At 45.1% G+C, this 27,923-nt stretch overlaps 1 protein-coding gene across 1 annotated transcript; it reads left to right on the top strand.

Moving 5' to 3' along the window:
- Positions 1-26,404, top strand: SLC5A9 (solute carrier family 5 member 9). Its single transcript, XM_085308166.1, has 14 exons — positions 1-181; positions 2,018-2,089; positions 4,545-4,649; positions 6,521-6,685; positions 9,315-9,420; positions 10,022-10,102; positions 10,846-11,051; positions 11,843-11,978; positions 12,921-13,028; positions 13,528-13,678; positions 14,924-15,092; positions 15,662-15,877; positions 23,933-24,080; positions 26,110-26,404. The coding sequence occupies exons 1-14, from the start codon at positions 47-49 to the stop codon at positions 26,316-26,318; spliced, it is 2,007 nt and encodes a 668-aa protein (XP_085164292.1). The 5' UTR covers positions 1-46; the 3' UTR covers positions 26,319-26,404.
- The last annotated feature ends 1,519 nt before the right edge of the window (positions 26,405-27,923 follow it).

Raw genomic sequence — 27,923 nt, 5'->3', positions numbered from 1 at the left:
ACCAAAGTCCAGTGCTAAAGGGAAAATCAGCAGTTCTTTCGCAGCCATGAGCCAGCCTACCTCAGCTACCACGGAGCTGCCCACGCTGCCGGAGGAGACAAGCGCGCCCGCGCCCTTTGGGGTGGCAGACATTGTCGTTGTCATCGTTTACTTCGCCTTTGTCCTCGCTGTCGGGATATGGGTGAGTCTCCAAGGTGACTGGGTTTAGCTCTGCCTAGGAGAGAGCACCAGGCCCCTCCTGCATGCAAAGGTATCTGCCTGCAAAGTGCCTGCGTTATTCCAGAGCCTACTGAGCAGGTGTTGGAGGTGACAATGATCTCCATTTGAGCACTCATCACTCCCCCACTTCCCCACATGGGGACAACTATGTGGTCATTCCTTGCATTCTCTGAATGCTGTTCTGGAGCTGGGGTCCATCTCCAGTGCTGCAGCATAGTCTCAGACCACGCTGGTGGCAGGAAACAAGGGCAGGAAGGCTGGGGTGGTGAGGAGGAAGAATGAAATGAAATCTTGAAAAGATTGTTATTTATTATTTGTTCTCCTTGCTTTGTGAAGGCCTCGTTCACAGATATCTACAGTGTTCTGGTTGGCTGAAGTGTTTTTCTCAATCCTGAGGGAATTCAAGGAAAAGTGATTAAAGAGGCTCAAGCAGCCTCCCTCCAAAGTTGGGCCACCAGAACTCCAAATGGAGAGAGGCAGAAGCGGAGTGTAACCTGGCAGAGCTAGTAGATAGACTAAACTATTTCTGGAGCTGATGCTGATACCAAACACTCGGACATTTTCTGACTTGGTGATAGTACTGCTAACCAGTCTGGGTAGTGCCATGCAGACTGGTGTTTTGCAGCAAACCAGTCTAGTATGGTGCCCAAATGCCAGGGCCTAGTGGCTGAAAACACTTACACTAGGGGTGCTTGCTAGCCTATGGCTATCCTATGGCTCTTGAAATCCCTGCAGTACCCATGCGGCCTAAACGACGATGAGTAACATGACCACGCTAATGCAGGGCTCCTGGATAGCTTGAAACCACAGCAGTGGGAGGACACTAGGTGGCAGGGGCTGCTGAAATGCACAGTGCTAGTCACCTTGGCGTGGAGATGCATGCCATGCCCAAATTCATTCCTCGTCAGGATCCTATGGGATATGTGCTTGTCTCCTACTTCCCACTCTTGGGCCATACAATCCATCATTTGGCTCTGAAGGTGTTTGCTAGGTACTTGGCAACTCTTAGCCATATGAAGATTTGGGTCTGCAACACCAAGGAAAGCTGCCCACTTTCTGGTTAGGATGTAAGTTAAGAGGAAGCATTTCCCTCAGCATGGTCCAACTGCACTGATGGGATATGTTGGCCGCTTCCCAGGGCATGGCACTGATTGTTTTTTCCCTCACACTGGGGAGAGATGATTGAACTTCTGCTTCTCTGGTGCTGCGTTTCCTGGGGTCTCCACAGCACTCAGAGTCTCTGCTTTGCCTGAAAGGACATCATGAATACCATGGCTTCTTTCCTCTGGCCTTGTCAGAGAAGAGTACCTGGCCTTCCTTAGGTTTCAACAATAAGATTGCTACTGCTTTCCCAGAGTGATGGCAAAACAGAGATAAAGCAGCTTCTCTCTGGGCACAGGAAGATGATGACTATTAGGTCCCACCAGGCACTATGTTCAAAGAAGGGCTCTGCCAAGGTCACCACCACCAGTACTGGAAAACCACAGCTTGGCCCACCTCCACTACCTGACACCTGCACACACATCTTTCCTCCCACATTTGAGTAGGCAACTGAGAGAATGTAAATCCTCTTCAAAATCAGGTCCCATCCACATGGGGCCTTGCTTCAGCCTACATCAGAGCTACCTGCAAACTGTCTTTCCAAGCTGCTCTGAATAGGGGGTCCAGATGATTGCAATGATACCCAAAGGAGCTGAACTAGGGTGGTGCGAGAGACAGCTGACAGGATGTTTCAAAGCTAGTGGGATGAGTGCTGAGTCTGGCTTGAGGGTGCTTACCTTTTTTCTGTGTTTTTCAGTCATCCATACGAGCAAGCCGAGGGACCACTGCAGGATATTTCCTGGCAGGACGATCTATGACCTGGTGGCCTGTGAGTGAATTGCTCCCTCTGTTTCTAATGGTTTGAAAATAATTCTAGAGCCAAAGGAAGCAGGTCTAGCAAGGGGATTCGGTTCATACACTTTTTGACCATAGCCTTGAGACACAGGGAATCCACAAAAAAAAACATCCCATGCAATTTTGCTAATGGGCTGCAGCCTGGAGCTACCAGGCCAAAAGAATAGCTTAGCATCTTCAGTTTTTTCAATGTTCAGTTTCTCCACTATTCGTGTGAATGAGCTCTGATTGCACATCTGGGTCTGAAATTCCTTGGTCTCAACTCACTAAACATGCAATTGTCCCCAAGGCCAAGAGAGCATTAGGTAATCTAGAAATGTACTATCCAGTAAAAATGCATTTAGAGATTCAAGAAGAAAATAATCCCAAATCTCTGGACTTGTGATCCAAGGCTTTGCTATTTAAAGTCGACATTATTGACTAACAATGTAAAGGATATAAACTTCAAACCACCAAAGTATAAATCTTCACTATGAAAGAAACAAAATCTATTGAAGGTGCCTTTTCTTGAGAGTGAAAGGTACATATAAAAATAATTTAAAGTTTTAAAGGAATAAAAATGCCACAGGAACAAATACCCTTTTCAGCCAGTGCTGTACTCTAGCATCATATATTTCTGCAGTGAGTCATGGGTAATGGAATGCAGCTCTCAACCAAAACACTGTATTTTTTTGTTTTTCTTTCTTTTTTCTTTTTTTTTAATTTGGATGCACATTGCTCATAAATTCACTAGACTTAATTTTCAGCCCTTTCCATCAGAGACACATACATGTCTCTAAAATATGTTATTTCTTAAATATTCTTTATACTTCTGTCTCAGCCAAGTGGCATTTAGTAAAAAAGCTTAGCTTGATGCTTTTATCTAATTAGGAAGGGAGAAATTAGAAGATATTAAAATACAGTGTTTTCAAATATCCATATCCTTCTTCTTTTAAAACAAAATTCTCATTGTTCTTGGGTCCAACCACAGGTGGCCACAGATTCTGTTGGGTTAAACATGTGGGTGTAGGTTGTTCTTCACTTTTGGCTCTTCTAACTTACCTTCTTAGGTCCAGAGCAACCTCTAATGATGTTCACTTTTTGATTGTGATTGTCCAGCTAGAGAGCCAATTCGAGCTCTGCAGATCTTTCTGCAGGTTCAGGACCTCATTCTCTTGACCTTGAGTATGCAATTTACACATGTATTTTTATGGTAGTGACAGATTTCTGCTGTGTGTTGGACAGCCTCAAACAAACCCTGACATTATGGCTGCTGCTCCTGTGCGACAATCTTCTGTATTTCTGTGTCTCTCTGATGTGTATCAGGAAAGCTGTTTACATTTCTTGGGAGCTCCAGTCCCTATCCAAGGTGCAAATTCTCATTGCAGCCGCCAGTTCTCTAATCAGGACTTTTCTTAGGCAAGAAGGAAGAGCTGTTGGCAGGATTCACTGTGAGCATTCATGCCATATTAATGTTTTACTTTGTGCAAAAGAGAGAAGCAGGTCAAATTCCATTATTCTTTGTTTCAAGTTGAGCAGTGCCAGGGAGATAAATGCTACTCATAGAATATTTAGCTAAAAGCAAACTTTCTCTGGAGAGTTCACAGCTCAACTTAGCCTTTTGGTAACTTCTCAGCTGACCCTGAAAGGGATTTGGCCTTGGCATACAGAAAGGAGGTGAGGCTTTGTGCCAAATAAAAGTAGTAATTAAGTCAGATATTCTTTGGCCTATGTTTAAAGCAGCCTGGAGCTTACATTCTTCTAATTAAGGGGTCAATGAGCCATGCTAGGGACAGTATTATAGTCAACCTGAAGCATTAGCATTTTCCTATCTACTACAGAGCTGAGTATCTTTGAACCTACCTACAGGCAATGAATACAAAAGGCTGCATGTTTCTAGCATTGTCCCTGCTGTGGGTCAGTGATCCGCTTCCTTAGAAAGAGTTCTGAAAGGGCGTTTCTGTGACCATGGCTATGTAAACACCACATCATGTTCAGTGCAAGACTTAAAGAAAGAGGGATCTCTGCAAGCAACAGAGAGGTAGAGCCTGAAGGGTCAGCAAGGTTGGAGAAGGCACATTGCTAGCTGTATAACAAGAAAATGGAGAAGTTCATCACATTTCCTGGACAGTGACGTGTCTGGTTTCGTTGCCACCAGACTTCCCCTCCCTGCCACAACTGACATGTATCTAAGGAAACCATTACCAAAGTGAACTCTGATTAAAATTTGTGTTAGAGTGGGTAGAAGGCAACAGACACACCTTTAAGACATAAATATGTAAGGTGTTTATAAAGGAGGGAGGAGAGAACCTAACTCTCCATTACTGCCCAGCCACCTGCCTGAAAGGAGATAAGACCCTGGGGAAAGCAATTGAGGGAAACGTTTGCACCAATATAGAAATTTCTTGAAGTAACGTGCTGGTTTTTTGTGCCTGTGCTGTGTGTTTCAGATTGGAGCATCTCTGATGTCAAGCAACGTGGGCAGTGGCTTATTCATTGGCCTGGCGGGCACTGGAGCAGCTGGGGGCCTTGCTGTTGGGGGCTTTGAGTGGAACGTAAGAGTCAGCTAAACTGGCAACTAAAATATCACTATTTACAAAAGGACTGGGGCTTGTCTCCAAAATCAGCTGCTAATAGTATCAGAAACTCCAAGTTCTCAAACCTCAGGAGAGAGACCTCCAGAAACTGAGACAGCTTTAAAAACATGACATCTTAATTTTACTTTAAATGGAATCCACTTAAATTATTAGCTCTTTGACCTTCCCACAAGCACATGGGCCATGTTTTTAAGCTTCAGTCTGCTGTCATCAAGACTAAGATAAAAGATACCATATGCCAAAAAGGTACCTGGATAAACACAGGATTCTGGGAACAGGGACTTTGAAAAAAAAGCACTATGTGCTGCTAAGTGCAGTGTAAAGCCATGAGACTTGGCAACACTGTATTCACCTGTCATCTTCTGAAATGTGACATCTCTGGGATGAACATCTGGGTGCAAAGGCAGGTCTCATTCTGCCCAATTGAAATAACCTGGAAAATTGACACTGATACCACACAGAGCATGAAAACTGGGCCCTTTGTGTGTGACACTAATGAAATTTCTCAGATGCAGTGATGAGAAGTGAGATTAGTGCCAGCCTCACAATACGCATAGCTCACCTACCTCTAAATCTCTTGTCTTCATCAGCAGAGACTGCTAATAGTGCTGGATACTTGCCAAGCACAGGCAGTGCCCACCAAAGGCTTTTTCCTGGTATGTGTATTCACTGCAGCTGTTTTTTCTAAACCATTCAGATCACCTTCGAATGCTTTGTCAAGAACCCAGAGCCTGCATTCAGGCCGATGCATGTAGAACATATCAACATCACTGTATTTTAAGTAAATCTGTGCAGATGCTTTTAGAAACCCATGAAGACAATAGCTTGAATTTTAGGGCAAATTTAACTTCATGTGTTTAGATACATTTCTTTGAGATTGGAAAGGACCTTAGAATATTCCTTTATTTTTTCCCTGCAGCATAGGACGCCACTCAGCTACAGAATCAGTGGCAGTTATGGGCATCTTTTACCTACGCATGTCTTAGCCACTGCAGGAGCCATAGCTGTTCTCCTCAGTCTCTCACAGTCTTTGTCCCCAAGGTTCAGTTTCATTTCTGACAATTTAAATGACTAATCTAAGGAAAATCTAGACTAATATGAGGTACGTGGATGAAAGGTAAGAGCCTGAGACATCCAGAAGGTGGGGTTTGATAGCTTAATGGCGTTTATATAAATTAAAGATCTCCTATTTGGGCTTTTGCTGGGTTTTGGAGAAGAAATACATGAAGAGAAATGCCTTTTTGCCTTCCAAAAGAGTCTTCACCTGTAGCAAAGCAATCAAACTGCCCTTGATCTGCCTGACATAGAAGCAGGTCTGTTTCTGTCGAAAGGAGAACGTCCTGGTAGAGTCTTGCTGTTGCTTATTTTTATGCTCCACAGGGAGAGTCTGTTGCCTCAGCCTCATCACTTGCTAATCAAGCAACAAGCAGATGCTCCCATCGTTCTCTGAATCTCTTTAACTCTTCGTTGCCACAGCAGCAATGACTGCAAAGGCCAGCAAATACAACATCTCCTTTTAAGATACCCATAGCAACAAAATACATCGTCTTGCCAGAGGCACAGAGATGGAACAGGATATGTCACCCTGTGACAAAGAGGCAAGGGATGTAAGAGGAAAAATTCAAAGTTTATAATTCTATTGCAATAATTCATTTGTAATCATATCTTCTGAGCAGGGACAAAATCCTATATGCATCCCCCAGACTATTTCCCAAATACATTGCATAACACTGCACCCTTTTGCTTTCTCAGGGTGTCCACTGAGATGAAGGAGGGGACCTTCCCATGCGTTGAATCACGTGCATTTGTTTTCTCTTTCTCATTACCAGGCTACCTGGGCACTCCTGGCTCTTGGCTGGATTTTTGTGCCTATTTACATTGCAGCAGGAGTGGTCACTATGCCCGAGTACCTGCAGAAGAGATTTGGAGGGCAGAGGATTCAAATCTACATGTCTGTGCTGTCACTCATTCTCTATATATTCACCAAGATATCCGTATGTATCCAGTTGAATGCTATCCTTGTGTCTAGGGCAGGCATAAAACAACGCAAGGCTGCTCAGAGATAACTCAGATGTCCTCGAAAGGACCAGCTCAGCTGTCAGAAACAGTATCACTGTGTTACTGTGCTTTGCTCAGGTAAATAGCTACCTCTGCATTGATCATGGAGACCCACCCCGAGAGAGAGAAACAGAAAGCCCTCATTAAACAACAAGAACTTTACGGGGATATGGCAGCTAATTACTAAATAGTATAAATACTGTAGCTGCCTGCCTGCTTGTGCCCATCCATCAGAGCAAACCTTAGGCAATGTAGACAGGGGAGCAGTTGCAGCATTACCCCATCTGAGGATTTGGCAGGCTGCATCTTGTAGATGTGACATTGTCTTAAATCACCATAAATCTGCATTATCCTAGTGATTATTTTGATGCTGTTCTTGTAATTGAGTTTTCAACACTATGATATTAACATATTGCAGTTATTCCTGTCTCTCTCTGTAGTTTGTATTGTATGGTAAGAGGGAGATAGGTTCTAGTTTAAGACAAAACTCAGCATCTTTCCTGGCTGCTTGCTCCCTGCTGGTAGCATTGTACCCTGCTGGTAGCCAAAAGCAGTGTAAACTGTTGGATATTTTCTTTCATTTAAATGTCATGAATGCAGGTGGATAACTTATGCTTAGAGATTTCATAAGGACTACCTGCACCCTTGAAGGGAGAAGACTATATTTTGGAATCTATTACAAGGACTGAAAATGTCTGTCCTTTGTGCCCAAGTTAGTTTTGCCTGGACTCTGTCAAAGTATTTGATGTCAAACTGCCCCAGAAGATATTGACTGGAGATGCGGTGCCCACATGCCTTTGGAAGCAGATTTCCCAGGCTGGCTGTATCTCAGGTCTTGGAAGATGTGTTTCAAGGAGCTAAATAAGAACCACCCACTCACTAGGCATTGCACTGGGGGATCTTGAGGAGAAGTGGAGATGTGAGCAGGTTGAGAGTGCCGAATAGATTTCCTCCTCCAACAGCCAAGTGCTGGTTGTGTCATTCATTGCTGCTATCACTGTCTCAAGGTGCTTTGCTCTGCAGGATTGAAGCATTGCCTAAAATAAGTTCTTGCAAAGAGACCTTTGGAGCAAAATGGGGCATATGCAGGGTAAATAGAAGGTCTTTCCTGCTATAACACAGCACTGTGCACAGCCAGGCACTCAACAGGCGTGGTAGAAAGAGACTAGTCTTTGAATATTACCTTTCTCAAGGCAGTACTTGCCAATGCCTTTCAGAGCAGCACCTGGCCCTAGTCATTGTTTTTTCATCTCAGTAGTTTCTTCGCTGTGCACCTAATTCGTGCATGGCTGACGGATGTGGCTAGTGGAGTTTATGGGCACAACAGGTGCTTTCTATTAAGCACTGCCTTTGATTGTAGAGAGCTAATTTAGCGGCTGGCTGGACAGCAGGCACTTGGTTACAAAAAGGATTTTTCCTCCACTTTGTTTTTTAACCAAACACAGGTTAGCAACTAGGACACTGTAGAGTGCTTTCTGCTTGCAAAGAAGAGCAGAAAACCGAATAAACACCATTGTCAAAGGAGCAACTCTGCATGGCTAGAGAGCTCTTTGCATTTCCTAGTAGGAAGTCAAGGGGAAGTCAGAATGCACAGTTGCTTCTGTAGTGTCCTGACGCCAGCACTTCAGAGCATGTCTCAGGGTTGTGGAATCAGGTGTCCTGGATGCTTGCTTTTCAGGTGCTTATTTGGGGGACATAAAATTCTTGCACCATACCTTCTATCTCACTTTGCAAATGGCATTACCTATGTCTAACCAGGTTTACAGGTGTTCTTCAGGTTAATTTCCCAACACATACATGTCTCTCATATCATCTTCTGCATCTGAAAGATATTTATCTGCATAATTCTAGGTTTCTCCCAGATGCTGGTTTCTCTCTCTCTGGTAATGGGTCCAATCAAAGTGAAGCTGTATTTCTGGTCAGGCCCTCAGCAGGTTTTACCTGCTTTACTGTTTTACTGGAATCACTCTAACATGCTGAATTGTGCAATAGAAAAGCAGGCTGCTGACTATTTCAGATGAGTAGGTTTCATGGTTTCATGGCACAAATACAGTGATTCATCAGGGGTCTTTCAGGCTGAGACTATCTCCTGGCCATGAGGCCACCAGGCTACAATGATAGAAAAAGCCTGGCCCGTGCTATTCACCCCACTTTCCTCATGAATCTGCTCTGTGGAGAGGTGGGCCCAATCTGAAGGCTCCTATCTGTTGCCTTCTCCCCATAGATCTCTTCGCAGTCAATACCTTCACATGCCATGAAGGCTACCTGTAAGATAGTCATTATTTTGGTAGCTTTGTGGTCCCTTGGGGCGGGACCTTGATTTTCAGTCTTTTGCTGCCCCATCTCCCAGAAACTGATAGCTGTGACCTGGAGGAGAAATATTCTTTACACTGAGTACAAGAAGATTCACTACCACTAGCCCACTGGCTCTCTCCTCCTCTTCTACTTCACCTTCATGGTGTCCTCCCTTTGCTTTCACCTGCAGAAGGCTGCAGATTGCTCCATTAGATTTACTTGCATTAAGCACTGCTAAAGTCAGACCTGCTTTATTGTTTTTTCTTCCAGACAGACATTTTCTCTGGAGCTCTGTTCATCCAAATCTCTTTGGGTTGGAACCTCTACTTGTCCACTGTGGTCTTGCTAGCAGTGACTGCTGTCTACACTATAGCTGGTAAGGAGTTAACTTTAAAAGAAATTCCATAACCTGGAGCCTAGAATATAATTTTCCCCTTTCCTCTATAGGGGAAAGTATTCAGGTCCTGATCTGTGGCAAAGATTCCTCTGGCTGTGTGTAGTACCTGCACTGCTGTCCCCGGTTGCTGATGACTTCTGGCTATTCTTCTCTCCTTTCCTCGCCCAGGGGGAAATCACTATTTGGAGATTTTCAGTATTTTCTAGAGGAGTTTCTCATATTGCAAATGCTTTTGGTTTCCCCTGTGCAGACAGATGCCACTGTCCGTATTTGCTCTTTCTTTTTTTTTTTTTTTTTTCAACATTGGCATTTTTAGCTGCTAAGATGCTGATTTCAGCTCATTAGAGCTGTTTTCACTGCCTTCACATCCTCTCCTGAATGTAGAGAAATGAGTCAGGCAGTTCTTCACAAGACAGCTTGTGAGAGATCCTGGGGTCTAGCTCAGTACCAAGATCTCCTGGTGGATGTGTCCTGAAATCACAGGGATGGGGCCAAGGAAAGCATTTTGCCATGTGAGCTACCTGTTTCCATGTAAATATGTGTGTTACCTACTTAACACTGTGTCTGTTTCTCCTGACAGGCGGTTTAACAGCTGTGATCTACACAGATGCGCTGCAGACACTGATCATGGTGCTGGGAGCTTTGGTGCTTATGTTCATCGGTAAGGAGACCTGCAGTGGCACCATCCACTAGTTTCATGATCTCAAGATTGTTAGACCTTAACAGGATATTTCATCCTTTCATGTACGTCTCAGAAGTGGGCTTTAATCATTCACACAAGTGGTGCTGGCACAACTGGCACTTGCTGTCCTCCCCCAGCAAGTCAGTCTTGCTTCCTCCTCTGTACTAACTGTGTGGAGGGAGGTTCTATATAACTTCCTCTTGGCTGTTTGGGATTACATGAAGTTGCCAATGAGCTTGCAAAACTATATCCCAAGAGCCAAATCCTGCTGTCACTATAAATTCAGGGTAATTTAGCTGACTTTCCTTACTAACTTTGGCAGTTATTGTGGATTCACCTGAGTGTAACTAAGCATTAAGGAAAAAAAAGGAACAAACTTAACAATATCAGTCTTTGCTTTAAGTCTTCTTGCTAAATACAAATACAGATACACCTTATTTCATTTCATACCGTCCTGCTCCAGCTCTTGGAGGATATTTGAGCAAAGATCAGATTCTGAGGTCCTCATGGGGATTAGGTTCATGGAGATGGGGATTAGGTTCATGGAGATTTTCTTGCATTCTGGGTAAAATCCAACTGATTCCTGCACAAACCTTGCCATCAAAAGCAAGGCTGGAATGAAAAAAAATAGGAGAGGAAGATAGAGAAGAATCATGAGACTCAGATAAAAGAATGCCTTGCAGGACGCACCAGACCTTAAATCACTACTATTTTCTTTTCAGGATTTGAAAAAGTTGGTTGGTATGAAGGACTTAAGGAGAAATACAGCACAGCAATACCAAAGGTCATAGTCCCCAACACAACCTGTCACCTCCCACGTGAGGACGCCTTTCATTTGTTCAGGGATCCAGTCACAGGAGACATTCCTTGGCCTGGCCTTATATTTGGCCTCTCGGTGCTGGCTCTTTGGTGCTGGTGCACTGACCAGGTAAAGGATATCTTCCTCCTCTTTTCAGGCAAACCACTGTGGTAGTATTTCCAGGACACTCCTCAGTCTGTAGATCTGTGAGCTGAAACGTGTTGTGCAGGAGTTATTGCCCCCATTACTGGACTAGACCAGAACAGCTCACATCCTCCACCTTCTCAGCAAGCTTCTAATTTTGTGCATTTGTTAATGTGGGGAAAACGTGCTATTTTAATCTCTCTTCATCCCACTATCAGCTGGTGGGTGTCGGGGGGGGGGTGTTAATGCAGTTAATTTGACAAGGAGGTGAAGGAACTGCCTCCACAGTGGCTTTGTGTGGACCCTCAGGCAAGTCACTCATATCCCAGCTCATCTCAGTTTTGTTATCACTATCCAAGCTACAAACAAGGAAAAATGTATTTGTTTCTTAAGAAAACTGCTTTTGTGGTTCAAGGTGATATAATCACCAAAACCTACCAATGAACTTTTACCAAGTCCATTTTATTCCTTGTCTCTTGCTGCTTTGTGCATTGCTGCACGATCGCTGTGTCTCCAGTCCTCAGGATGGCTTCATTTCAGTCAAGGGCAAAATGATTTCTGTAAAGGAAATTTCCACAGTGCCCTCTGCTATAGCCTGTGCGCTGAGTAGTGGCAGCAGGCTGCAGTCAGCTGAGATGGGAAAGTTGCCACTGGCATGCAAAACTCCCTGGGACCCTGATGGATGAAAGTCATCCATGAGAAGAAGAGGGAGGGGATGGATCCTGCTATCTCTGCAGTGCTTCTGTTTACTCCCTGCTGCCTTTCACCATTTACAGGTGATAGTTCAGAGGTCTCTCTCTGCCAGGAACCTTTCCCATGCCAAAGGTGGATCTGTGCTCGGAGGGTATTTGAAAATCTTCCCGATGTTTTTCATTGTCATGCCAGGAATGATCAGCAGATCTCTTTACCCAGGTAGGCCTTCCTGTGTTCCTCACTGTAGGATGTTAACGCCTGTACAAGCAATAATCCCACCAAGGCTCCCTAGCACTGTTACACTTCAGCACCTCCCCTGTCCTTGGAATCCTGCAGGCATACTCATAAATATTCCTCTTATACATTGATGTTCTCATGGCCTCCCTTCACTTCTGCTGCTCCCACTGCGGCAGAAGTCATTGGGAGTACCCATGTTGAGTATGTTGTGCTACTGGGGGCATATAACTCCATGCTATGAACGTTGCGTGCGTCTATCTATCTGGAGGAAGTCAGTGAGAAGAAATATATGAAGCACTGAGGTAGTTCTTCAGGTCCTATGCAGTATGTCTGTTAGGCTTTTGGTGCGAGTCATAGCAATTTGCAGTACAGATTCATGTAATTCCTGGTGGATTTTGCAGGGCAGCTTAAATCCCTCCTCTGGGGAAGAGCAAGAGTTCTCCTCACATTGTCTCCTGAAGAGCACTCACTGATGGTTTCTTTAGAGCATTCTGCTTATTAGAGAGACTACCCTGGTTAGGAAAAACGGTTCAGGAGGAAAACTTAAGTGCCTCTAGTGTTTCACTCCCAGATTTCCTCAAATAGGAGTAAATCAGCCTGAAACATTCTTGGTAAGCCACCTGACTGCCCAAAGATACAATTCAGTTCCTACAAAGAACAAATCACCAAGGATTACAATTAGGTAGCATCCAGCAGTGCTACATCTATACCTTGGAGAAAATTGCAAGATGGCATCTTGAAATTTCACCTTTATTTTATGACATAAAATATTCTTCACCGCAACTCACTATAGCAGCATTTCCATCTATACCTCTGAATTTATATTAAGCCATAGAGGACATCAAGATTTGTTCTCTTGAATTATATATCCTATAGCTGAAAAGGCTTTACACTGACTTGTTATTATTTTCATGTCTCCGAAAGATGAAGTGGGATGTGTGGACCCAAACATCTGTAGAAAGGTCTGTGGAGCTGAAGTGGGTTGTTCTAACATTGCCTACCCTAAACTTGTAATAGAACTCATGCCTGAAGGTAAGAAAACTTTATATGTGTAGAAGTGGGCTTGAGGCAAGCACTGCATGATGGGATCAGACTGCCCATATTCGTTGTAAAGATAAGGAACTCCTTTCCTGCAGCTGTTAGCCATTGAGATGAGTCTTTTCTTCTACAACATAGAGGAATATGTCTACATGTATGTACGCAATGAAAGAGATGATAGTGAGTCTGATAAGAAAATGGAAAGTAAGAAAGTGCAAAAAATGCTGAAAGAAACAAAGCATTTCTGATTTTTCAACTGAACTGTTTGGTTGTTATTTTTTCAAGATATATATGTGGTAAATGCATTTTAAAAAAGAAAAATCCCAGAGGGTTTTCTTTTGGATGCAAGATGTGGGAGTTAGTACTCAGGAAGTGCTCGTATCTTGGCCTAAACCAGGCCACAGATCAGTCGAGGCTCTGATGCAGTACATACTACTGCTGCTAGAAAGCAAAAGGTCTGCTTCTGATTTGCATCCCCCTGTTTTTAACCCAGGGCTCCGGGGTTTGATGATCGCTGTGATGATGGCAGCCCTGATGAGTTCCCTCACCTCCATCTTCAACAGTAGCAGCACTCTCTTCGTTATAGACATCTGGCAGCGGATCCGCAAAAAGGCTTCAGAGCAGGAGCTGATGATCGTGGGCAGGTCCTTACATTTCTTTATGTCTCATTGCTCTCATCATCTGTTTTGACTGCAGTTTTCACATTCTTCAGTTTGGCTCACTGAGAAAACACTCGTGCCTAAAACATAGAACAGGAATAGAACAGCATGGGAAAGTGCATTATGTTTTCCAGCTTCAACTCAGATAGACTGAGCAAAGAGAAACATTGAGCTTATCTCTGAGCTAGGTAGATCATCACTTCTGTTTTGTCTAAACATAACATAAATACTGCCTTCATTGCAATATACAGAAAAGCTAAAGATTGTCCATCATCAACATCACCAGTGGCTTTTAAAAATGCACTAATTCTGCATCAGACAGGAGTGATACAGTGCAATTGTTCCTTTTTCAGGGAAAAGAGTAGGTTTGATTATGTGAGCTTCCCAGTTCTCTGCCTCTGTGGTAAGATATAGTGACCCTTATGGGCAAGCTTTAGTACTGCATTATATCAGAGGTGTGCGTAGTTTTCTCCCTCATAGAAGAATTTAAGCAACATTCTGCATGATTGTGATGCTTTTCCTCTCTGCCTGCAAACAGTAAGTTTCAAAACTTAGATATGAAGTGGGTGAAGGATGCAGGCAATTGCATATTTCACTGCCATTAGGTACTGAGAGGGGAAGTACCTCTTGTTCAGCAATATGGGGAAACCCTATAACAACCAATGCAGAGATGAGGGAGGGTACTGTATGCACCTGAGACCCCAGAAGTAATTTAGTAAACAGCATATGCACTGGTATTTGGCATACGCACTAGACTGAATATATTATCTGCCTGGAAAGGCAGCATAAAGATGGTTAATGATCATGAGCTTCCAGATCCCTATCTTCATTACATCAAAGAGACAGCATTTCGAAAAACATCTCACTCTCTAGGACACACCAGACTGAGGGGCTTACAGTGACCCAGCTCATGGCATGAGGGCCCCATAAAGAACCATTATGTCCTTGTAGAGCTCCCGTGCAAGCTGACTGGCAAGTCCCAGCATAACCCTCTCTGAAATCTATGAAATGAGCTCTGGAGATTGGTTGTATTGACTTTCTAGAGGAGAATAATGTTCTCTTTTCCTGTGTACACACAAAGAACCCTTCTTATGTTCTTCTTGAGAGCAATTTATGGATTTTTCTTAGGAAATTCTGAAAGCAATCAGAAGTGTGGTTTGCTGCAAAACTTCATTTTCAGGAGGACTTCATCACCTGTAGAGTTAATATCCTTTTATCTTCATCTTCCAGAGTTTTTATCCTCATCCTCGTAGTCATCAGTATTCTCTGGATCCCCATCATTCAATCAGCCAACAGTGGCAAGCTCTTTGACTACATTCAGTCCATAACCAGCTATTTAGCCCCACCAATCACAGCTCTGTTCATCTTGGCAATCTTCTGCAAGAGGATTAATGAACCTGTAAGTGGGATATCATCAGCCAATTAATACACATATTTGATATTAATAATAATAATGATAAAAAAAAAATCCGCTACCTAGGCCTAGAGTCTCTTTGGACTCAAAGCCAGTCCCACTAATGTGTGACAATTAGAAAACATTTTCCTATCATGTATTAGTAGATATGCCTCTGGTGCATGGGGGTTTGCTTCCAAGAAGCCACTGCAAGTGGTACTTCTTGGCAGTCTCTACTGAAAGAACAAAAGCCAAAGTTTTTCCTCCCTCAGGGATGGTGTCTCAGGGTCTGGCTGGAGGCATGTTGCTAGGAGGAGACTCTTGCATTTTCTGTGCTCTATCTGTTCCGTGTTCAAGGACAGAAAGAGAAAATCAGGATTTTTAACTGAAAATGTCCTTCTTTGATATATGTCAGTGTGGGATTCCATCAGGCATAAAAGGTTTTAGTCTAAGAAAAGAACTGTATTAAAAAAAAAAAAAAAAAAAAGAAGAAGAAGAAGAAGAAGAAAGAAAACTTCAACCAAAGGTAACATGTGCAGTGACCTTCTTTTTTTTCTATGCTTGCCTTTTCTCAGGGTGCTTTCTGGGGCCTCATGATTGGGCTGGCTATTGGTCTCATTCGGATCATCATGGAGTTTATTTATAGCACACCGGCTTGTGGTGAGGAGGACAGAAGACCAGCTGTGCTAAAGGACTTGCACTACCTCTACTTTGCACTCATCCTCTGTGTCCTCACTGCCATTGTCATTGTCCTTGTTAGTCTTTGCACCCCTCCGATATCCGAAGAAAAGGTAAGTGCCTTGCAATGGCACATTTTTCTTAGAGACCTAGTTTGTTTTCCAAAAATGTCTAAAACCTGGACTTTTCTCTTCCTCCCATGGTTGGGAAATGGTGTATAATGCATATGCTGCAAAGAAACACCTGCTCCTCAGCTTTTTATTTCCCAGGTCTCATAGTGTTAATGCTTCCTGAGGCACTGAGTGCTCAAAATTGAGTGCAAGTTCCCATACTGTGCCTGGAGCTGGGCAGACAGTACAGCCCGTCATAACTGGAATAGAAAGGAGAAGAAGAAGGGGGAAGGAGAGGAAATTGTATTACAGAAGGCTGCTGAGGAGGAATTAAATATATCTAATTGTAGCCTCTACCCTATTTCAGCAGAGCCAGCATCAATCTTATAGGCAAACAAGATTAATATCTTCTGCAACATAGGCATTTAGGAAAATAACATTTTGTCCCAATGTGATCTCAATTGCATTTAATAACTTTGAGTCAGGTGCAGCTTTCTTTTACTTAACAGATTTAAAACAGCACCGAGTTTAGAGGCTTTATTTAGTAACACCTTAAAGCAACTATTCCCCCTCCCAAGTTCTAAAGCAGCTGTCCGTATAACAAAACTGCCATCTGCCTCCAAAGGAAGGTTACTGGATAAATTTAAAAAACATTTTTTTCTGTCTAACTTCCTAAAGAAATAAGGGTGATGCTTTCATAGTAGTTTCTTAGCTTGTGAAGCATTAACCAGCTCCATCAATGTTTGATTGAATGATAGCGGTGCCAAAGATCCCAGCTCCAAAGGACTACATGAAAGCAGATGCTCAGATAGGGAAGAGAAAGACGCTCTTTGTGCCTGCATTGGGATACAGTCTCAGCTTTTATTATCTATCAGAGGATCCACATGGGAGCGAGAAACACTGGCAAGGAGATGCCATTAGTTCTACTGCTTATGGGATGACTTGTTCACTACTGCTTAGAGGTGGGCAGATGGCTGCCGGCAATTAAATGCTGTGGTTTAATGAGTTCCCACTTATCAGCTGACCTATGATAACTAAACATGTGCAGCACTCCCTGCCCACAGCAATAGCAAGATAAGATGCATTAGCGTAGCGCTGGCAAAGAGTGAGTGTCATACCAACAGTGCAGGAGATGAAAGACTGGTTGTAGCACCTACAGATTTTTTAGTCTGATCTCAGTGCTACAGACACAAATAAAAAACATTTTAAAAGGTGGAGTGGAGAATAAGAAAAGGCATGTAGATCAGTGGAAGCTGAGACAAAAAGTAACATGTATTTACCAACACTAGAGCATGGCTGCCTAACCTGTTTTGCTAGACAAAGGAAGCTTGGTCTATCATATATATCTGGACTTTATAAACTATATTTATTACCGTAGGGGATGTGATTAGCTACACTGGGGAAGATTGTGGTTAGTAAAAGAAGTATCTGGCTGCAGGAAGGTACCTTTTGTTTTGATGTTATCTAGCCATTTCATTGGTAACTATGTTGCTAGACCCTCCTGACTTTGTATGATTGTTATTCTTGCTGATGATAATGATGATGGCCCAAAGTCCTGCAAAGGAAGACGTGTATGAGGTTAAAGTGTGGCTTATTAAATAGGACAGATATTAAATGAACTGAACGTGCACAGAGGGCTAGTTAAATTAAGGGATATTGAGCTCAGAGCTCAACAAGTGGAACTCCCAGAGAACTGAAGAAAAGCCCAGAAAGTGTCCGTTAATGATGGGATGAACAACTACTATATGATGGGATGAGCAACAACTATAATTGCATCAGGGAGAAAGAGGTTATGACCATAAGAGATTCCACATAAGGGACTTTCAGTAGAAATAAGTGAGTTAAGAGCTGTTGGACTTAAGGGACCTTATTGACAAACTTCTCAAAGAGCCAATGCTCTTGCAAAAAGCTTGTAAGACTGGTAACAGTCCAGGGACGATGGCTAACAGGAGTGCTAGAGAGGAGAGCATTTTCTCTGAAAGAACAGTGCACAGTTATCCTCAGAGAGCAGGGGCTGGGGGGGTCGCTACCCCCAAACACAGCTGGAGAGCCAGAGAGGGAGGGCAGCCAGCTAAAGCACAATGCTGGCATGAGAGCAAGAAGAATAAAACTGGCTATCAACAAATGTAGACTGGACATTTTTTAAAAATGTTTTCTAAAAAAAAAAAGTATTCAGTGTAGTCTTTTGGTAGGCCATGGACCCCATGCAGAGGTAGGCTTGGTACTTGACCTCTGTGTAAGAGATTCTGTTTAAGATAATTAATGAGGTGATTGGCCATGACAGCAGGATGCTGGACATGGAGACCCAGATGAGTAGTCCGATGATGGTGTCTAATAGTGATGATCATCAATGAGTCATCAATGTCCCATGTGTGACCCCCCCTGTGCCTTCACAATGAAAATGAGCGGGGATAACAATTTGTGCCAGTAAATGGTAACTAATTCCTTCTTTATATGGCTCTGTAGGACTGGGGAGTCTGCCTGTATTTGGTTTTAGTCTGATTTCCATTGAATTCCTGCTATTTACCTCTAGTTTCAATAGGAAAGATCTGACCTTGTTCAACAGAGAACAGCCAAAACAAGAGGTGATTTTTACCGAGGTAGATGCCAGTGTAGCTGGGTTGCTGCCTGTCTGGTATGTATCTGAGTAGACAGCATTAAAATCATCATCTTTCATTTTCCCTCAGTCAGACTCACTCCAGCTTTCGCGCTGCACATGAGCACTGGTAGAGGGTGGGACCATTACGTGCAGTGGAGCGGTTTCCCGTGCTGTCCTGCTGATGTGCTTGGGTGGTGCTGAGGTGCCCTGCAAACAGGGATTGTCTCCTTGTCTCAAGCCAGTCTGTGGCTGCGTTGAAATGACTGAAGTACAGGAAGGCTGCAGGGAGGAAAGGCAGGAGGTAGACATCTGGATGGACATGTCAGGCTCTAACCCTCTAAGTAGAGACCAACGCCTGAACCTAATCTTTGACTACAGGCAATACTGGGTTTCTCTTCATTTTGCATGTGAATGGGTAAACTTGTGGTGAAGAGCTCTCATGTCCCTGTGATAGTGGCTGAGGGGGCTACGGGATGTCCTGGCCAAGGATATCGGGAGATTATTCCTGGCTCTGTATTCTGGGCCCTGTATGCTTGGACAACTCATTGAATGAGCACTAGATTTTCCCCACAGAAATTACATGGGGATCATTTTGCTGGCTCTTATCTGCACACTGCTTTGAGATATAATGATGAAAGACACCATATAAGAGCTAGAAATTATGCCATTTATTTTGTCAAGCTAAAGGAAAAGAAAAGCAAACCACACACACACACAAAAAAATAGCCAAGGAAATATAGTGATAGATCAGACTTCAGCAGATGTAAATCAGCATAGCTCCATTGCGTTCAAAGACCAGGAACAGCTGGTGAGCTCAGTTACGCTACTTTACACCAGCTGAGGATCTACACTGGACGACTTTAAATATTGAATCTCAATGCTTTGCAGATAGCAAATGGGCAGAAGGAAAAAAGAGATTTGTATCTGATGTTAGAGCAGTACAGTTAATGTGCCTGGCTTTAAATGAATTACAATCCAAGAACTGCAAGCTGTAGCATATTTTCCCTGCTGTTTTGGACACTCTCCCATCCCTGTGGTGATTGATGCTGTGCTGGAAAACAAGTATGCAAGGAATTTGTTTGGTATGCTCCAGAGTTCATATGTCTTCATTGTAGGTAGTCCATATTGTGTCACGCCGTCCTTGAAAACCCTGCAAAGGAGCTTACAATTAAATTTGAGACTGTGAAGCTGAAACACAACTGTCAGGTGCCAGATGGCATTTTGGAACAGAAGGATTTATTCTAGTTTACAAACAGAAGAAAAACTTTGCTGAGTTCTTGCAAACTCCCTTGTCTGAAGAAAATGTGGAGGGGAAAAAGGAGAAAAACAATCCACAAAATAACAGTGCTACGCAAGCAGGTCACCTACCCAGGGATCAGGGCTTAGATTTGCCTGTCAGGCTGATGGATCAGCAACTCCAGCTGTCGTGTTCAGTCAGGGATGTTTTCCCAGTGTGCTGAGGTCTGATGTCTCCTTTAGGTACATAAACTAAGTCTGACTACATATGGTAGCCAGGTTTGATATGCCCAGCTGGTCTGAACCTACACTATGCACTCCTGAGGTGCTGAAACTGGGCAGGTTCAACCTCCTACAGCATCGTTTAGTGCCACTGAGAGCAAAAAGTGGTTGACTCCTGTGGAAACTAGGCGCTCACAGAGGAGCAAACCAGCCAATTTTCCCAGCAAACCCCAAACCTGGCTCCACGCCTGCATCAACTGCACAGCCCTGGTGGTGTCCTGATGGAAAAGTGCCAGTCACTGGCACCTCCTGCACCAGGATCTTAAAGCACTTTGCAAATGCTCTGCTGCCCTTTCCCCCACTGCTGAATGAATCTGTGGAGACAGGCGTGATTTGGGTGGAGGGGGAGTCATATGTGCCCCCATTTGGCTCTACTCATGATGCTGCATGTCCAGGAGTTCTGTAGCACAGGAGAGGCACCATGGACTGCCAGTGGCAAGCCCAGAGTGAGAGAATGGTGAGAGGAAGCAGGTTTTGATGGCCTGGCAACGCTGATCATACACAGCCTCTGCTTTGGGTGCTGCAGCTGGGAACAGGCGAGCGCCATCCTCCTTTGCTCCCAGCCCAAGCATTACTGTGCCCTGGTGAGTGTAGATCCCCCAAACCCCATCCACCAAGGGGCTGAGTCATTCCTGGAAGAGCTACATGGCTCCTCACAGGTGGCACTAGTGCCCACAGGGACATGGGGCTCCCAGAGTGGTGCCTGAGGACTGGAAGAAAGCCAGTGTCACTCCAGTCTTCAAGAAGGGCAAGAAGGAGGACCCAAGCAACTATAGGCCAGTCAGCCTCACCTCCATCCCTGGAAAGGGGATGGAACAGCTCCTTCTGGATGTCATCTCCAGACATATGGAGCAAAAGAAGGTGATCAGGAGTAGCCAGCATGGATTCACCAAGGGGAAATCCTGCTTAACCAATCTGATAGCCTTCTATGATGGAGTGACTGGCTGGGGAGATGAGGGCAGAGCACTGGACGTTGTGCACCTTGACTTCGGCAAGGCTTTTGACGCTGTCTCCTGTAATATCCTCCTAGATAAGCTCAGGAAGTGTGAGTTAGACAAGTGGACAGTGAGGTGGATTGAGAACTGGCTGAAAGGCAGAGCTCAGAGGGTCGTCATCGGTGGGGTGGAGTCTAGTTGGAGCCTGTGGTTAGTGGCGTCCCCCAAGGCTTAGTACTGGGTCCCATCCTGTTCAACTTCTTCATCCAATGACCTGGATGAGGGAACAGAGAGCCTCCTCAGCAAGTCTGCCGATGATACCAAGCTGGGAGGAGTGGCTGACACACCTGAGGGCTGTGCTGCCATTCAGAGAGACCTGGACAGGCTGGAGAGCTGGGTGGAGAGGAACCTCCTGTGTTTCAACAAGGGCAAGTGCAGAGTCCTGCACCTAGGGAAAAATAACCCTAGGCACCAGTATAAGCTGGGGGCTGACCTTGTGGAGAGCAGCTCTGCAGAGAAGGACCTGGAAGTGCTGGCGGATGAAAAATTGTCCATGAGCCTGCAATGTGCCCCTGTGGCCAAAGGCAGCCAATGGTATCCTGGGGTGCATTAGGAAGAGTGTTGCCAGCAGATCAAGGGAGATGATCTTGCCTCTCTACTCAGCCCTGGTGAGGCCTCATCTCGAGTACTGTGTCCAGTTCTGAGCTCCCCAGGACAAGAGAGACATGGAGCTACTGGAGGGAGTCCAGCTTAGGGCTACAAAGATGATCAGAGGGCTGGAGCATCTGCCCTATGAGGAACGGCTGCGAGAGCTGGGCCTCTTCAGCCTGGGGAAGAGAAGACTGAGGGGGGGATCTCATCAATGTCTACAAGTACCTGAAGGGAGGATGTCAGGGGGATGGGGACAAACTCTTTTCAGTTGTCCCGTGTGACAGGACAAGAGGCAATGGACACAAATTGAACCACAGGAAGTTCTACCTGAATGTGAGGAGAAATTTCTTCACTGTGAGAGTGACGGAACACTGGAACGGGTTGTCCAGAGAGGCTGTGGAGTCTCCTTTTCTGGAGATCTTCAAGGCCCGCCTGGATGCAACCCTGTCTTAACACACTCTAGGTGACCCTGCTGAGCAGGGAGGTTGGACTAGATGATCTCCAGAGGTCCCTTCCAACCTTACTGATTCTGCGATTCTATGATTCTATATGTGTCAGTGTTTCTAAGGTCCAAGTCAATTATCTTAAAGCAGCTCCCTTGCTAGCAGTTCTCTTTATTTATTTATTTGCTCGCTTGCTTTCTCTACATATGCAAAACATACACCATCTCCTCCCTCCTCCTCCTTCAGTCTCACCTGTTTGTAAATTTGTGCTGAGGCAGTGTAACAAGTTTGTTAGTCACACCATGGCTGCTTTCATGGCCATGAAGATCTGCCAGCTTGCCCTGGTGTGTTGGTCTGGGTGACAGAAAAGAGCATAAAGAAGGACTTCAAGGAATTTACCTGGCCAGAACTCACCCCAGGAGGGCTGAAGCTGAAGCATTTGTATGAGACTTCACTGATGAGTGCCCATGGGTCCCTCCCGCTCTCAATGGATGAAAGCTTGGGTGCACAGCTGCCACGCTTGTGGGCTGCCCCTGCCAGCTGTCCCTGGGGCAAATAAATGCTGAAGAAGGAAAACAGTGAACAAAAGCAAATCTGGCAGCCCATCACTCTGTGCACGCTTGAGACAGGAGAGCATATCTCAGCTGAGAGCATTACTGATGGTGCCTAAGCACTGTGAAGGGCAACTCAAGGCAGTAGAAGGTCTGCTAAGCTCTTTCTGGTTGCTGTGTATGTTCAGAAGCAACAACTATTATCCATGAAAAGAAAAAAAAGTATTTTTTGGTGTGTGCTTTCCCACATGTTACTGACCATTCCCCTCACTCTGGAGATACTGCTCTCCCTCGTGACCGAGGGCCTGGCTCTGACAAACTGCGGATTCATGAATACAGGATAGTGGCTGGGTTTAGTGAACAGGCTGGCTGCTGTCAGAGCCACGTCCTGGGTGGGTAGGTGTGGATATGCAATGAGGTAACCCAGGGGTCTGTGCTGCTTTGAGCATTTATATCCTGTCTGGCAGAGTCTGAACTCCAGGGAAACACCAGTCCTGGCAGGTTTTGCTGCAATGGGCAAAAACAGTCGTCAGCGACTTATACACAGAGGGAAAAAAAGTTTCTTGAATTCTTTAGTACCCTGAAACTTTGCTATGTTCCAGTGACATTTCCTAAATGATAAAAAAAAAATCCTTGAGAAAGATGAGGATCATCAAAATCAAAGCAATTTAGCACATCGTGACAAGAAAGATTAGCCCTGCCCAATGCTCATCTTGGTTGAAAATGATTTAAATAAAGCTATAAATCTTCTGGAAATTATGCAACATTTTATGTCAGCTGAAAACTGCTGCCTAGATTTGTGTCTGTAAAATTCAGAAATTAAACTCACGTTACTTTGTAAGTAAGTGACCTGTTTGAGATGTTCATTTCCATATGGGCAGAGCAAGTAGGAACCCCTCCTTGGATGAGCGAGTGGCTTTGCCTGACATGTGGTCTGCAGTGCAGGTTCACTGCCTTGGTGCCATCCTGCAGCTGCAGTGCAGCATGTGCAGGTGAGGGAGGACATGCTATGGACAGTGCCAGCTTCTTACAGGCAGAATTGCTCAGTATGGGCCTTGCTGTCCTGCTCAGTTACGTATGGAGGTTGCAAAAACACTGGTGCCACCTAGCTCTTTGGAGAGCTATGGCCAGCTTAAATCCAGGGTTGATCTGTGAACCCGTGGGATGGCACTGGCTACCTGTGCAGGAGTGAGGGCATCTGCCTGAAGGGGAGGTAGCAAGAAAGTGGGGGGAACACCATGTCCTTAGAGCAGCTTTGCCAGCATCTTTTCACACACATGCCCCATAACCCAGGACATACCTGGCTGACCAGTCTGGGACTGGCAGGTGCTAATCTGCTTACTCTTCATCCCTCTGTACAGCTTGCTTGCCTGACGTGGTGGACTAGACACAGCAAAGCACGTGCCATTGACCTGGAAAATTGCAAGAGTGAAGCAGCACAAATCAACCCAGCCACGGGAGAGAGCGACATGGTTGAAAATGCAGGGCTGGGCGATAAAGAACAGTCAGGTAGGCTGCCTGGTGAGCAGACATGCAGGACTGCCTGGGAGTCTACAGCCAGGATAGGGTCCTCCCAAGACCCTTCAAAGCCCTGGAGAGGCCATCCATTGCATTCACAGGAGTCACACCTTGTATTTACAGGTGTGCCAGCTGTGAAGACACAGCAAATTAATGTGTAATGACTCTTGGCATTCCAAACATATCTTGGAGGATTTACCTTCATGGCCCAATCCTCTGAAAGGCTCAAAAGGACTGCCAGTCCTGAAAAGCAAAGAAAACCCACCGTTCATTAAAATCTTATTTCCTTTTCCTCCTTAAAACAAGGTATTTGCCCATCCAAATGACCCTGGTCCATCCCTGCCCCCGTCACAGTGTTATTTTAGCACTTCAGACCTGGCAAATTAATGATGTGATAGACTCCTTAGATGGGGGTCATCAGTCACCTCCAAACAGCCCCTGGCATGGTGAAGGTCTGTGCCAAGGGTCTTGCACCCAGCTCCACTCATGGGCCTGTGTGTTCATGATGCTGCATTGATCTGTTGCTTACAACATAATTTTGAGGAGATCCGTAGCACAATGGCAAAGATAACATTGACTCTATGGCAGGCCCTGTAATCTCATCTCCCAGCACATATGAATGCTATTTATACTTGTCTTCTAGCATGGCTAGCAATTAAAGCATTTATGTATGTGCTAGAGATGCTTCTTCCTTACCCCTGTGCTGTCCCTACTGGATTAACTCCAGTCAGTGATGCTATAACCTGTTACATCAAAATGGTGTCATGGTCCGAAGGGGAACATACTGCCCTGGGAGCTCTGCTTCTGACTCTTTGGATGCCCCAGGGTAAATCTAAAAGTCTCTGTTTTCTCATTTACTCTATGCCAAGGATCCTCTTACCTTAGGATAAAAGCCACGGTTAAGACTCAAACTTAATTTATTTTAGCTGTGTGCCCAACACAGTGCATTTAAAGAGGGGGAAGACAAAGTGACAAATAAGCTTAAAGAGCTGTCAGGAAGGAAAGAGAGAGCAGGAGATGCTACGTCTGCAAGCTTATTTTCAGAGTAGCCAGAGGTTTCTTCTGCAAAGCCACTAAAAATTTCCGTTTTGTGATTTTGAGCTTAACCTTCCAAGGTCACAGCGCAGAAACACTCACAAGAAGGTCACGTACACAGGATATACAGGATTTTTTTTTTTCACTCTTTCCTTTTGCTCATCAAAGGATACAACGGATGCCAGTACCACAGTACCAATTACAGCCAAACTAAACAGAAGTGAAGCACTAAAGAATAAAGAAAACACCTTTTTTTTTTTTTTTTTTAACAGAATAAGTAAGTTTTGGGCTTAAGTTGAATGCATCTGTTCAGCATTATTTATTATTTCTTATCAATTGCTACTTCACCTAACTAGCTTATCTTTTTATAAATGAATGTCTTGGTAATTTGGTAATTAGTAATGATGGGAAAGGAAATGCAGAATGCAGCAGCTGACAGTTTAATGAGTTTTTTTTTTCAAGTAACACCTTTTTCAAGGCCTTGTGACATTCTACCTTTCAAAGAAAGTTATATCTGGAAAGAACACCCAATGAAAAACACATAGCACCAGGCTGACAATTAAAATGTATACTTCATCCATGGCACATCACGTGTAATAAATAAGCCAGGAGATCTCCAAACAGGCCATCATCCTGTCAAAAATTTGTGAAAGTGGATGGAAACCTGGTCGGGGAGGAAGGAGAAATGTTCTGTTAATTAAATAACGAATGATTCATGTCACAATCAACCGACAGTAATCAAGCTGTGCTGTAGATGATCCAGGCAGTGCTTTGCTTCTCCTTTCTCTTCTCTTGTCTTCTCCCCTCTTCCTGTCCTGTCCTACCTTGTCCCTCTCCCACACAAGCCTTGCCCTGGGAGTCTCCTCTCATCCAAGGTGCACATCAGACCCCGTTGCAGATTGCCCGATGCACCTCTAAGTTGGAGGAGCATGGGAGGAGTCACCAGCCAGAGGGTAACACTCATTTTTCTGCCCGTCTCTCACAGCTGCCAAGCTTCCTTGTTGGAAAGTGCTCTACTTCTGGTTCTGCGGACTATCCAACAGTCCTGTCCCTACGCTGTCCCAGGAGGAGAGAGCTGCCCTGGAAAGGAAACTCACCAGTATTGAGGAAAAACCCCTGTGGAAGAACATTTGCAATGTTAATGCTATTCTCTTGCTGGCCATTAATGTCTTTTTGTGGGGATATTTTGGCTGAGGATGGGGAAGCAGCATATATCTTTGGTTTCTCTCACTGCTACTTGTCTTCTCCAAGCTGGTGCTGTCGGACGACAGAGATATTTATAATGGTCTTTGGACTGAGCCCTGGTGCAGTCCTTCCCAAGAGGCACTGCTTGCTGGCAATGATTGCAGGGCTTGGTTTCTCCGTAACTAAGAAGAGGTATGACCAAGACCTTGTCACATCCAAGGTTTGGAGGATATGTGGGACAGCATTTGGGGCAGTCAGGAGACCTGGGAGCAATTTTAAAGGCTTAGAGCCAAGCCTGGCAGAGAGCTCGGCTGCAGCACATCCACGGGCTTCTCACCTCACGTGTCCCGGCTCTGGGCTGACTTTGCACCACTGGGCTCAGAGGAATGACTGCTAGTTTACTCTGGTCTATGGAGGGAGACCTAAATGCTATGATGTGCTGAATTTACATGGCCAAAATTTGGGTGTGGTTACGCCGGATTAGCTAACCTCAGGGATAGCCCTGGCTCCTGCACTCCCCAGCCAGAGCCGTGGGTGACACCAGCTGGCTGCCACTGCCCGGGGACCTGCGTTAGCCAGCCCCCAGCAGCAACAGAGAAGGGGCTTCACAGATCCTCCCTGGCTCTGCCACGTAACAGTGTGACTTCCTTACAACGTGATCATATTTATTCGTCGGACCAATCCTACCCCTTAACAACATTACCAGCAATAAAAGTGCCTTAGTAACAAAGCCAATTTTGACTTCAGGTTATTGTGGTTATATATCCTGTGCTGACGCACAAAGGTCTCAGTGGGACCACGTTGTCCTGGCAGTGGAAGGAAAATAAATGTCTCTCCTTGGTCCAGGTTGCCCTGGAGTCTGACCCATCCTGGTAGTGTCATGAAATGTAGCATGGCCATAACCTTTCCAACCTCCCCCAGATGGCAAGGTGGAAGTCCCCACTGTAAATCTTTGCCAGGTGTTTAGGAATCTCATCCAGAGAAAGTTAAAAGTGTCTGCAAGGAGTTCGAGTCTGCTCCAGCAGCCTAGGGGCACATCCAAGCCACCAGGCATGGCCTACGTGCAGAAGTGAGGGCATCCAGTGAAGCGCAGCACCATGAAGATGAAGATAGATAGATATAGCCATGATCCAGTAAAGAGAGGAGGCAAAAGGCTCTGTGCCCACCTGGGACAGGGAGCCCTGAGGTCTGGTTTCCTAATTTTGCATGGAGGAGACTGGATTAGCCATGGCAGGACGGGTGCAAAGATTTGCAAAAGAGTAATTTGTGCCCTGTGCACACAAGGCTGCACAGACATGGCCCCAGCTGGCCAGGTGCTCCTTGCCAGCAGCCAAAACAGCCACCTTCCCTTACCGAGCTGCGTGAGTGCCCAACTCCCCCACCGCTCCCGGTGCCACCGCTGGAACCGAGGGCTCTTTTCTGAGTCTTTTTATATTTAGAGGATTTTGTTACTGGTGTTGTTTTTAGCATCTCTGTGCCCTGGATTTCAAGGCCAGGTTTGTGCACAACAAAGCTCACCCTGCTTTTCAGCGCAGCATCCTGCAGGCAGCGCGATAGCGGCCGGCCTGTGGCCGGTGTGCGGCCCGCTGGTCCCCGGGGCGCGGAGAGGCGCCT

This window comes from Rhea americana, unplaced genomic scaffold (genome assembly GCF_003343005.1).
Source record: "Rhea americana isolate MKP2758 unplaced genomic scaffold, rheAme1 scaffold_27, whole genome shotgun sequence".
Taxonomy (NCBI): Eukaryota; Metazoa; Chordata; class Aves; order Rheiformes; family Rheidae; genus Rhea; species Rhea americana.
The sequence above is the reverse complement of the archived record's forward strand: the minus strand, read 5'-3'. Positions and strand labels throughout refer to the sequence as shown.

Bases quoted from the DNA above. Each gene is read 5' to 3' on its own strand.
- SLC5A9 (XM_085308166.1), top strand. From the start codon at position 47: ATGAGCCAGCCTACCTCAGCTACCACGGAGCTGCCCACGCTGCCGGAG. The intron at 11,979-12,920 runs GTAGGCCTTCCT...TGTCTCCGAAAG, and splicing joins CAGCAGATCTCTTTACCCAG to ATGAAGTGGGATGTGTGGAC. The intron at 15,093-15,661 runs GTAAGTGGGATA...GCCTTTTCTCAG, and splicing joins GCAAGAGGATTAATGAACCT to GGTGCTTTCTGGGGCCTCAT.